Source organism: Lissotriton helveticus, chromosome 7 (assembly GCF_964261635.1).
Source record: "Lissotriton helveticus chromosome 7, aLisHel1.1, whole genome shotgun sequence".
Classification (NCBI taxonomy): domain Eukaryota; kingdom Metazoa; phylum Chordata; class Amphibia; order Caudata; family Salamandridae; genus Lissotriton; species Lissotriton helveticus.
Window position 1 is genome coordinate 137578380 of NC_136068.1, and position 12865 is coordinate 137591244.

The 12865-nt window shown below is 46.4% G+C and overlaps 1 protein-coding gene across 3 annotated transcripts in view; it reads left to right on the top strand.

Moving 5' to 3' along the window:
* The window catches only part of LOC144768241 (targeting protein for Xklp2-A-like), a 68681-nt gene that overhangs the window by 14313 nt on the left and 41503 nt on the right, over positions 1 to 12865 (top strand). For all 3 annotated transcript variants that reach the window (XM_078651754.1, XM_078651755.1, XM_078651756.1), the window contains exon 2: positions 9354 to 9494. In XM_078651754.1, the coding sequence (XP_078507880.1) occupies positions 9401 to 9494 (94 nt within the window). In that variant the 5' untranslated portion in view covers positions 9354 to 9400. The remainder of the gene's footprint in view (positions 1 to 9353; positions 9495 to 12865) is intronic.

A 12865-nucleotide genomic window follows, 5' to 3' on the forward strand; every position in this document is an offset into this window, starting at 1 on the left:
CGCAGTAACGAGTGTTGCAGAACAGTGGAAGGCCCTTTACAAAGTTTGACCCGCTTGTTGCTACATTTGTGTTACTCTGATTTTGAGTTGAAACCAATGCCCTGTGTTAGCAAGTGTAAAAATGACAAAATAATGACACTGCTGGGTTATGTTACATAATTTGCCTTTTTTTGCCGCTTAATGTACTCGATCAGGTCACATAATTTAGCCCTTCCTGCAGCATAATTCCAGTGGCCAGGGGTATGATCCACAAGAGACTTTTTTGGAAAGCTGTCTATAGGCGATAACTAAAGGCAAGGCAGGTCCTACGAGATCATCCAGTTTATGTGCAAGTGATATGATGTGCTAACTTCACATGGTATGGTAAAGGGGTGGGTGTTCCCAGACCCTTCCCTTCAAGCCCCCCCCCGTCACTATTACACCAGTTGTGCGGTCCACTATATCTGTGTTTAATCTTGCTGTGCCACGCGCTGGTTGCACTTCAATTGATCATGGGTTTCTGCCATTTTTTTTTAATTTTTATTTTTACATAGCACCCTGGTGTTTCTAGTACTATAATTTAATTGATGTTAATCTTGCTCTGTTTACTGACTTCGGAAGGCTGAGCCTGTGTTGCTGGAGTTCAAACTCTTGTCACACAGGCTGCTGTGCATGTTTAACTCTGAGCCAACATGCTGTTACCTTGCCCACCAAATCCCAGGCTGGGACCAATGCTAGGCCCGCCCAGGAGGATGAGAAGCTGGATTGGCTTACTTGAATGACTGCTGCAAGTTCTACCAACTAGGACTACCATGGAGCAGCTTACCCCCTTTCATTTAGCTGTACTGAAGATGCTTGATCTTGGGGTTGAGGATGTGCTTGGGACCAGTTACAGATCTGTGCTAGAATAACTCTGTGCCATGTCTGGCAAGTGCGGTCTATGACTTTTGTGAGGTACCTGCAGCAGAATACTTGACGACTGGTGTTAACGGAGAGTCAAAGCAGGATCCTTTTTACGGAGGTGAGGACCGGCTCCTTGTAATGATTAATTGTATAGCGCCTCCTACCCACTGATGGGCAGGATAAAACAAATTATCATATAGGTGGCTCGCTACACCACAGTTGCATCATTCACTCCATATCATGTGGATAAAAGAGCGCACTATCCTTTCAGATGGATGTCCTGCTGTTTGGACAGTATGGTGGTCAGGACCTGCAGTGTGAACTATACTAAAGACTTTGTGTGCCAGCTGTATGGGCAGTGTTGATGAAGGTTATTATGCTGTAGCATGTTCCTGAGCAATTCTGGTGTAATGGGTGCTTTGTCCAGGCCATTGATGTGTAGGTGTCTGGCTAAGTGGACTGATGTACCTGCTTCAGTGTACTGTTTAACCCAGTGGCCCAGGTTTGAATACTAGGGGGTTCAGCCAGTCTTTCACCCTTCAGAGGTCCATTGAAATGGATAACCCTAAACCTGATTCAGGGTTGGGCCACGAAGGACCGGGGGAGCCCAAGCTTGAGCCATAATTGTGGCAATAGCAGATCTCAAGGGTACACTGGAGCCTAAATTGGATGCGGTGACAACGGATGTCAATCTTCTCGGGGCAGACTTTCACAAGTTATCAGATAAGGTTTCCACAGCTGAGGCCAGTATAACACAACTGCAATCGCCGTCAAAGAGCCTGAAAGAACTGGTAGGCCACCTAACTAAACAGGCGGCTCTGACAGTGAAGTTGGAGGATCAGGAGAGGAGGGCCTGCCGGAACAACAATATCGGAGTGGTGTGGGGTGCCGGAGGGGGCAGAAGGAAAGTGTCGACCTCTTCCTGGAGAATTTGGTCCTTAAACATCTGACTCAAATGCCTGTCTATTTTCTTTGCCGTTGAGAGGGCCCACAGGGCATCGGTTCCCAGGTTACGACCGGCCGCACCTCCACGTACAATCATAGCCCGGATCCTAAACGACAGACTCTATCCAGCAAGCTGCGTGCTCACATGGAGACTTGAAATATGAAAATGCAGTAATTCGGTTCTTCCTGGACTTCACACTACAAGTTAGATGCCAACGTAGGTTGTTAGAGGGAGCTCCAAGACAAACATCTTAAATATGATGATGATCTCTGCCAGGCTCCGGGTTGTGTTACAATTAGAAGGGTAAACCCATAAAACGTCCCTATGTGCAATGCGATACAAAATGGGGGTCCCAGTACATATAGATTTCATGAGCACTAGAACGAAAATATTCAGGGAAATTATTCATACATAAATGCAAAAAAAATATAGAAACTGGAAAGATCAATTAGTCACACTGTTTGTTCAGAGTGTGAATGGAATTTCATTTGTCATGAATCAACGAATTAGTGCCCCATAGAGGAAAGGGTAGGGAAGAGTGAGCGTGAAAGGACAATGTGCAAGGTTTTAATAAAAAATACAATATTGCCTGATGGCTAAAGAAATAAGTCGAAAAAATCATCTCTAGCTTCTACATAGAGCCAGAATACACGAAAGCAGTTAATGTCACAGAATACATTTCAGAGAAACCATGCAACAATTACGCTCTATCCATCTGTGCAATAGAGAACAAAGAGAAAAATATGGCACTTCAACACGCCAGAAGAAACGTGGGAATGGCTGGAAGGTTGGCGAACAGTGGCGCGATGCTTGCCTAGGGGGACGAGAAACTGAAAGATACCCAGGGGCAACGTCATGCCAAGTTGATTAGGTGCGCAGTAACGAGACAGCAGACATGCATGATGAGAGGCAGCGCCAGACAGAAAAGGAGCATCGACAGCAGTCTGGGAACGAACAGTTTGTGCGAACACTGAGTTGAAACGCAAGAGATCCTTTTGTCTGGTGTTGGAGTTGGGGAGGGGCGGGTGCAGTTGAAGCAGAAAACTGTCAGGACTAAAATGACTATCACGGTCGTAGGCAAGACTAGCCGCACAAGGACACTCTGGTCGTACCTAGCCCACCCTGAAATAAGTTGATGCTAGTTATTGGCTATGATCGCTCACGGGGTTCGGGTTCAGCAGAAAAAGCTGAGACCTAGTGGAGAATAGTGCTAGGCCCATGCACTGACAACGCAGAGGAAAATCTATGATATAGGGGATATGGCCAGTAAGATATTGGCATGGCTTGAACGAAGGGACTGTGGTAGGAACTGGGTGCAGGAAATAAAAGCACATGATGGGATACTATAGGACAGGGAGGCAAATTACTGAAGGCTTTGCAGACTACTACAAACAGCTGTACGCCCTGGTTTCGACATATACCGCAGGGGACTGTGTAGAGCACCTGCAGGATATATCGCTCCCAGAACTATTCGAGGAGGACAAGCAGATGCTGGAGCAGGATTTATCTGAGGAAGAGATTGTGGGGACTATCCAGGATCTGCAGTCTGGTAAATCCCTGGGCCTGAATGGCCTGCCAATCGAACTCTATAAAGGAGTGGCTTGTATAGTGGCAAAACATATGCTCTGAATGTTTCAGGCAGCGAAAGATGAGGGATGCCTGCCAGAAGATCAGTGTACAGCTCTAATAATAACTTCCTAAACTAGGGCAACTTCTGGAGCAATGTAGCTCTATAGGCTCATATCCCTACTCAATTTGAGGTTAAAGTATTGGTGAAGGTTCTGGCGTCCCGGCTGTCCAATGATATCCTCAGTGGTGCATCCAGACCAGTCAGGTTTCATACCACAAAGAAGCACCAGATTAAACCATAGGCGCCTATACGGGGTACTCCATATGGTCCAAGACCAACCAGGGGAGGAGGTCGGCCTAATCTCGCTAGATGCCGGAATGGCATTTGACAACATTGAATTGATATACCTTTTTGCTGCACTAGAGAGATTGGGATTTGGGCATGGCTTTATTGGGTGTCAGGTTATTGTATAGAGAACCGAGGGCAAGAGTGTTGGTAAATGGAATGGTGTCCAGACCATTTACACTGGGAAGGGGGGGACAAGACCGGGGTGCCTGCTATACCCGATTCTCTTTGTGCTGGCATTGGAACCGCTGACCGCATGGGTAAGGGTGGATCACATGGTGAGAGGCATTGGAGGCTTCAGAAAATGGCAATGACTAATCTCTACGCGGATGATAGCCTCCTATTCCCCACTAGACCGTGTAGTACAGTGGCCAGGGTGCTCCAAATTTTTGGCAGTTACTTAGGGTACAAGATTAACTGGGACAAGTCCCTATCACTCCCTTTGACTGGCGACACTCCAACAAGACTGGCCCGACACGCCACTGTTGGTGCAAAAACATTTTCTCTATCTGGGGATGCAGATTACCAGAGACCTAATCTATTTCCCTAGAGATAATCTTTCTCCATTGCTCGATGCTTGGGACAGACGTGGCACACTGGAGGGGCCTCTCACTATCCTTAATGGATAGAGCTGCCCTCTTTAAAATGATGGCCCTGCCTAGTTTTGTTTGTTCTACAAAATGCCCTATGCCGGGTCCCTCTGGACCTCTTTTGGAAGATATATGGGGAGTTGTTGGGGCTTCTTTGTAACTGAGGCAGCTCCAGAATAGCCCTTTCAAAGCTACAGAGGGAGGGTTTATAAAGGGGGGCTGGCAGTCCCAGATATTAAGCAGTATTGGGCAGCACAGTGAATGTGTGGGTGTATGCAGACAGGGAGGAGCCGGCATACAGGGTTGACCGACAAGCGAAGGGAAATCGAGGATATTTGGTGGTACTATGCCAAAGAAAGGGTGTAAACCACTCCCACTAAACACTCGGGCAGTTAGCCAGGTGTGGCACGAGGCAAATAGATATTTAAAGTGCGCAAATACTCTGACAAAAGAACACCCCATGGGACCGTGGTCACATTCCAAGAAATGCTGGATGAATAAAGCATGGCGAACAGAGTCCACTATCCGCAATTGGAACATGCACTAAGGACTCACATCTGTAAAGGGGATAGCATACCATAATACACGCCGCTGGAGGATAGACTCCTGCTGGACCCCATGGTGTCTAAAGCAATTTCGCTAACATATAGGAATCAATTTACCACACCCACTAGTCCTACTGCGAGAGGCATGGGAAACAGAAGTAGGCATCCTAGAAGATGACGACTGGGCAGAGGCACTGCAGGGACTGCGGGAGGTGGCCATAAGATCGCATTTCAGATTAGTGCAGCTGAGAATACTGCTCAGGTCCTACCTCTCTAGTTCACTCCTGTATAGGCTGGGAGGAGAGGAAACAGACCAGTGTAGAAGGGGATGTCGGGGAAGTGAAATCGTTCTTACTTCAATACTGAAGACAACCTATTCTGCTAGATATAGTCCTCTGCATTAAGCAGTGTTTATCCAGGCCAAACGATCCTCCAGAGTGAGCGGCTCCAACTACAGCCCTAGCTCACGACCTGGACATCATCCATGTGTCTGTGGGCTTCTGTCCATGTTTTTGCCAGACATTACTATTTAGGTTCACTGGTCTGCTGGAGTGCCATTTTGCCTCTTTAGTCTGCAGGACGACTTGTGCATTTGTGTCTCCCTCCTCCTTTTAGGGAGAACGTGGCTAGACAAATTAGGATATTGATCTTAGGTGGTAGGATGAATCTGCATAACCGTTACCAGAGTACCCATGAGCCTGGGGACCTACTATAGTGTCTCACTTGCCCTCCTACTCACTCACAGAGGAACAAGTGGTTAGACACCCCAGAACACAACACTCCCGACTCGCTCAGGAATCGTGACACCCTTTTGCTTTCACACTCGTACCAGTCCACAATAAGATTAGATAAACATGAGCAGTTTAAAACGTTTATTTTAACTAACGTGCTCTAGTATGCATTATACATGCCACAAGTAGAAGAATGCCTAACGCAAATAGGGTTAGCATAGCAAGTAGTCCGTAAATCATAAAAGGTGCTGTCATCCTATACAACAGTGGGCTATATATATGTATATATGTATATATGTGTAGATAGATCTCTGGATGTTTAGCAGCAGACCCCCATACCTCAGTCTATAGATGAAAGATCTAAATCACAGGTGCTGTCCTGCTCCCTTCCTTGGAAAGATCTCCTCCAACTGTTTCCCACTCTTGTATACCAATACTAGCTTACCAGTCACGCGTTGCTGCGAGCTCCGAAGAAAGGAAATTCAAGGAAACTCTGAATGATTATATTCAATTAACGTTGTGTCCTTTTTATTGAAACTTATTCATTTTAATATGGAAAACAATTCAAAGTTTCGTTTTAATTCTATTTATTCAAGTGCTTGTGGATACACGACTTTTTGTTTTTCCGTCTGGTGCGTACATCAGTATTCGAAAAATTATGAGGGGCCGATATTTAAAAAAAAAAAATGTATTCCAGAAACCTTTGCGGGAGTGTACTGAAGAACTTCTCAAGTTTTATGCCGATTGGATGAATGGTGTAATAATGCATGACAGACATACTTTCGTATAGAGGTCTAAAGTACATATTCCGAAACTGCTGCATCTGCGTGTTTTATCTAGGTGCTAGGGCCTGACCAGAACAAAATGACGAGGGGCATTGTTGTCTGACCTTGTAAACAGCAGGTTATGTGTGAAAGTTGCAGTGTGGCATAACCCAAAATATGTTCGCCATGTGCAAAGCAGAAGACAAACCACCATGGGCTGATGCTAACATTGGGAGAACGACAATGGCCGCCTCTTCGAGACCGGCTGAATTAAGCTATAGACTTGAAGCTCCGCCCATCTTTTTATTGGCTCCTGTCACTGTCCTTTGTAAATGTTGGATTTTTATTGGTCAATATGCTTAGTCCCTCCTTATTTCCGCCTTTTTCTCTTGTAACCTCACATGAGGACACCTCCTGTTACATTTGGTGTTACTGGGTAAGGTTTAATTATAGCCTCTGGCACTAATTTGTTAAATGTAATTCTCCTGCCTGCAACAGCAGGCAGGATATGCTCTCCAGCTACTTTATTTCTTTTCTTACCATGTACCCAGTGCGGCACGCCTCATCTGTTATAATGGCAGCCGCGCCTTTCATTTATGAGCGGCCACATGTATTTTTTTTTTTCTATTTCCTTTTTTAACTTAGGACACGTGGCTATTTATTTACTTTTGTTCTATGGCAGCACCCGCTCTTTAGCTTTTAACATCTTAAGCTAAAGCGCAAGTACCACGATAGCTTTAAAAGTAAAGGAAATGGGGGGGGGGGGGGGGGGGGGGAATTGCAAACTATTTTGTTCTTCTATCTGTACTTTAGAAGCATTTGGGGCACCCGTGCTTTAGATTAAGATCTTTAACACTAGAGCACGGGTGCCCCCATTATAACAAGAGTAAATAAATGGAAAAAAGGCGCGTGGCCGCCAATTTTTTTTTTTCTCACCATATTGATTTTGCTGGCTGTAGAACTCTACATCTTACTCCTTTCCATAGTTGAAGTTCTTGTGCTCCTCCTCAACATGTTATAATTTTTATACGTCAGATTGGCACTTTGAATTTACTCTTACGTCACCAAAATAAGGTATAAAGTGTACCCAGTGCCTGTAAATTAAATGTGTATCGGTGGACCGCAGCACTTATTGCGGCATCTATTTCCTATGTAACAAAGTTTATTAATATTGAACATGCTTCATGTTGTTGCATCCTTATAATGAGCCACACTATTTGGTTACCTTGCTCCCACCATCCACAACAGTTCCTCCCTGCCATCCTCCTTTATCCATGACCGTTTAGTATACCAGAAACTGTTGTCCCCATATCTTGTCCCCATATCTTGTCATGTTTCTTTGGACATCCTCAGGCTTTGTATATGGGTTCTCGAGCTTAGCACACCAGTCCATTTTGCAATGAGTGGCGCTGAAGTGGTGGTCCAATAGCAAGCTATGTCTGCTTTCACCAGGAGTTTCGAAAAACCTACTAGTGCCTGTTCGTACTTGTGGAGACACGGCCTCCAAAATGCCTTTGGGGGCGATTCCACTGACTTCCCCAGAATCTGATATTGTCCCAGTATTTTGCTCTTATGGGCCAGGAATATACCATTCTAGAAAGTTGCCACTTGGAAGGCACTGAGACAGTTGGATGAAGAGCGCTTGCCGCTAGAGCCACATGGTCAAATCAAACCTTGACCCCCAGTCTAGAGATCGGAGTTCAATCCATTTGCTCCCCCCCCACTGCACCATGCCACCCTAGTTTATATCCAGCCATGTGTAACTCAGTCTTTACCCTGCACCTCATTTGAACAGTCCAGCCCGAACTGCCAAGCCAGGTCATCCCTGTATTGGAAACAAGCCCCCTGAGACCAGTTTTAGGGTATCATCCCCTTATCATACAGGGTCGCTTGAATCAAGTGTCTCACAGCCCAGTAACTCAAGTTTCTGGTCCGGGGGTCCTGGCTTGGCAGTTTTGGTTGGGCTCTTAACGTAAGGACAGGGTCAAAACTGACTTGCGTATGGTTATGTCTAAACTGGGGTGGCATGGTGAGCAAAATAACTATTGATTCAACCCAGATCTTTCAACTGGGAGGTAAATGTTTAATTTGTTCTACAGTCTTTCCCTTTGTGTCTCCTACTGTTAAACTGCACTAAAAGCTATCTTCATTGTAGAAGGGTTGTCTGCTCCATAGGAAAGCCTTTGACGTTTTGAAATATTGAATACAATCCCAATTCTGTGAAGTAATAAATATTTTGGAGAGATGACTTAAAAGTTACTTTGTCCTTCCTATTGTCCCTGGAAGTTAAATCTGCGTTTTCACCCTGACAACCATTGTTTACTGCTTGATGTGAGTGCTTCCCTCATCCATAAAAGCCCCATTTCATACAGTATCTAGCAGTATTAGTGAAGGTAAGTATTTCACTTGTCAATCGCTGTTCTTCTATCAATCAGTAGGGTTTGAGATGCATACAGTCTTTTACTACTGCTTCACCGGGGTTTAGGCAGTGGTACTTGGGCAAAGATGCTAATGAAGTGACCAACGTACAGACTAAGAATTCCCTTCTATAAGAAATAACCATCTTGTTTTAGGGATGCTTTGGTTTCAGGACCTTGAGTTGCCTGGCTAATCTCATGGCTATCACTTAACCTCCAGACATAGTCTTACTCACATTTAAGTAATATGCTATAGTGGGTCCTCCACTTAATGTACTTTTGCTTCTGGTTGATCTCTTCGGGTTATCCAAAAGTCTGTAATTCAGTTATGACAGAAGTCTGTTATCTGCGGTTATCCATTTTGTTCTGGTGTACATATCACATTAGGGTGTTGTGTGTAATTGTACTGTGGTGTCAGGCTGTGCTGCTTAATGTTGCGCTAGTCCGCAACAAAATATGCTCCTCTTAATGAGAAGTGCCTGCCCTGTAATGCAGCTTATTTTGTGCTAATGTCCTGATTTCCTTTGTAAATACACTATTTTTTTTCTTCCATATTTCAACAGACCATCTGGATTTTGCCAATTTTGTTCCTGGATTCCCACTGGTGGCCATGTCGGTGCCAGTTTATTCTTTCGATGCACCCAACTTCATCAACTTTGAAGCATTGCACGAACAGTATGACAACAATGCAGATACCTGGTTTGGTAGGCTTTTCACTAATAAATTAAGTCGTCCCTGCCCGCTCCTTTATTGTATTTTTTTCTTTCTTTTTATTAAACCAAGACTTTGATCTAGCGACAGCTGTGTCCACTTTGTGCTGCACATGACATCTTTGAACTTCAGCGGTGCATTTGGAAGGTAGAAACTGTTCAGACAACTAAACTATAATTCCTTTTCACAATCATGGCGTTGTCAAACTTAACTTTTATAAATTTATTTTAATGAGGTTTTTACAGGTGTGTTCTGGTGAGGGGGGAAAAGACTTAAAATTAAAGATGTAGTTGCAAAATGTTTGACACTTTGGAAACTTAGCTTTTTCAGTGCTTGTGCTAAAGCATCGAGCTACTTCACCCATAACTGAGCTCAGTGTGAGAAGTTGGCCTGGTATATGATCACTATTCAAGTACCACGTCACGAGGAAAGGCCTAGGGAATCGCTGGGGCTACACTATCTGAACCTTGGTTTAGAAGTAGGAGGCCCACAGGCGGCGCGTGCAGTGTCTTCACACACACGCGGGAGTCAATACAAAGTAAATGGGAATCTAGAAGGATTTAGGACACTTCCGGTTTAGCTAGGAGGAAACAACTTTAGACTTAGCCACTTGGATAGTCAATACCCTTGGGAGCACTGAAGTACTCGCGTTACCTCCCCCACGGACGGCGGGTGCATAGGTGTGAAGATGTGTCGGGGTTCGTCGTTGAATCCTATGGAGCCTTGATGAAAAGATGCTGCAGGCGACCAGGAGGAAGATGTCTGGGTGGATCGAGGATGAAGAGGACCTGAAAGCAGAGGGAACAGAGTCTGGGTCACTAGCCAGTGACTGGGTGGAACCAGGAAGGGACCAGACAACGTCGAGGAGCAATCAGGTGCTGTCTTAAAGCTTGTATTTACAGCCACGTGGACCAGGAGGCGGCGTCGACCAGGTGCTGGAGAGGAGCTGTCCCACGAAGGTTCTCGCAGATGGAGGGGTCGACAGCCGGATTGGAGTCAACAAGCCTTGGCAAAGGCAACCCACGCAGGATACAACAAAGGCTTCTGATGCAGACCAGCAAGGTCTGAGGTGCCTCACCTTTGCAGGGAGGCAAGGGCCAGTCTGCAGCAACCAGACCAGCGAGGTGATTCAAAAGGATTGTAGTCAGAGGCTACTAGCCAACGGGCCAGCAACCGGACAACGCGTCGAGCAGAGCACAAGCAGAAGGGCCCCCACGCAGAACTCGTGGAGGGCTGATCTTCGGTGCAGGTGGAGCTCGGGTTTGGGGTTTCTCAGTCCCCAGTGCACAGCTTCGAGGATGCCTCAGGAGCTGCACAGTTAGCAAGTTGCAGGCTTTTCAAGATGTCCGGTCCCACGTGTCTCATCGCCTCTACGGATCTCAGCTATGCTGCAGTTGTGGAGAGGGTCAGAGGTCTGCAAGTCTGGGTCTTGTAAGGCTCTGTGCTCGGGTTCCGGCGGGAACGTCGACCAAGCAAGCCGTTGATTTGCTGGATGGTGCCTGGTTGCCAAGGGTGGTGACTCCTAGGCCACAAGGGAGATTCTTCAGTCTTCAGCAGAATGTCAAAGGTCCAGAGTTTCGTTTCAAGTCAGGATTAATCTAAATTCTCAGGACCCCGCTCCTACCTTTATACAACTAAAAGGGGCTGGATTACTTTCTAGGTCCCTCCTATGGATGGGACCAGGAAGGGGGGTGGTTACACCCCCTCTCCTTTGTCCAGTATCGCGCCAGAGATGGGGCTGGAGTGCCCCAGCAACCCGTTTGAACTGGGGTATGCATGGAGCACCTTGTGTGCCCCAGGCAGTGTCTCATTCTATTCAGCCCTCCCTGTCCCAATACACAAGTCCTGTCTGGGGTGGTGCTCGCACCTCTCCAGGCGGGAAACCTATTGTCCAAACCTCAGTGACTGGAAGGACTCCCAGCAGCAGAAGGTCAGACTTGTGTCGGTGGCAGCAGCGTCCATTTTGTGACGCTGGGGCCTGGTTAACTTTAACCGGGATAGTCAGCAACATGTCTTCTCCCTCTAGCAGGGTGGAATACTACCCTTGTCGCCTCAATTGGCGAGGGGGTAGTATTCCAAAGCGTATGACACCTTACACGACATGTTTGGATAAAGCCAAACCAAAGTTGGCATTTAACCGCGAGGTTCATAATGCACTTAAGAGTATATGGTATGGCCATATCATAGAACCGCTGTAAGGACAAGGTTCCTAAAGCTGCAGACAGGCTCAGCTCATGCTAGAGCACCATCTCACACATAGCCAAGCACTGCGCCTCCAGGATTGTTATGGCCTGCCATAGGAGTGACTTATAGGTTACTGTGTGTCTATATATAAGGGTAGATATAGGACTACTATACCAAAGCAAGGGGTGATTACACTACCTTGCCCCAGCTGAGCGATCAGCCAGTTGTGTCAGTTTGGATGGCCAGCAAGGGATGGCATAATACATGCTGCAGCCCCTGGTAGGCCTTGGTTGCACCTATGCCCTGGGCACCTATGGTGCATTTGTACAGGGGCTGACAAGGTGAACCAATTCCCAATTGTGGATGTACCTAGAGTACATGGTGTAAATTTAGAGTGCATCTGGGGTGTGGGTCTGATCAGCAGGCCCACATCCACATTTAAGTCGAACCAGAGAAGCAAAAAGTAGGGGTGACCATAGGAAGCAGACCCTACTCTCCTACACTCAGTAATTGTGATGAATTCAACTCTGCCTATTTATCTGTGGAAGAGCAAAATGGCTGTAGAGTTGAAGTGCTCATTGTAAACTCGTGCTATACCTTTTTAGTCTGTTCCTTTAAGCTCTGTTGCAGCAGAATTTACTTTAAAAAAAACATTTAAAAAAAATCCTAACCCTTTTGCACCCCAGGTACAGGTAGCAGTAAAACACAACAGCCTTCTACAGCCACACTTTATTTAAACAAGAAATTCAAATGTGAAGAGCTCTTCGCTCAAACATCAAGCACAACACCAGATATCCCAGTAACAAAGTAGGAGCAAAAGAGCGCTGTTCTCAGTCTCCTTTCCACACAGATATCCCCCTCAATTGCCACACAATTCATTGGCCCATGTAACTCGTGCTTCTCCAATTGCCAACCGACAGTCTGCCACCACACCCTACGAACATGCCTCCATGACTCAGGGATCCGCGATGAGGCCCTTGACTGGATCACCTCCTCACGCCGTGCCCCCCCCCCCTCTCCGATTCAAAGCCACCAAGATCACCTGCAGCATACACCAAGGATCATCCCTCAGCCCGACACTTTAACGTCTGCATGGCATCGCTTGCCCACGTCGCCCGACATCCACCTCTCATACGCCAATGACACCCAGCTGATCCTCTCCCTCACCAAAAACCCTGCC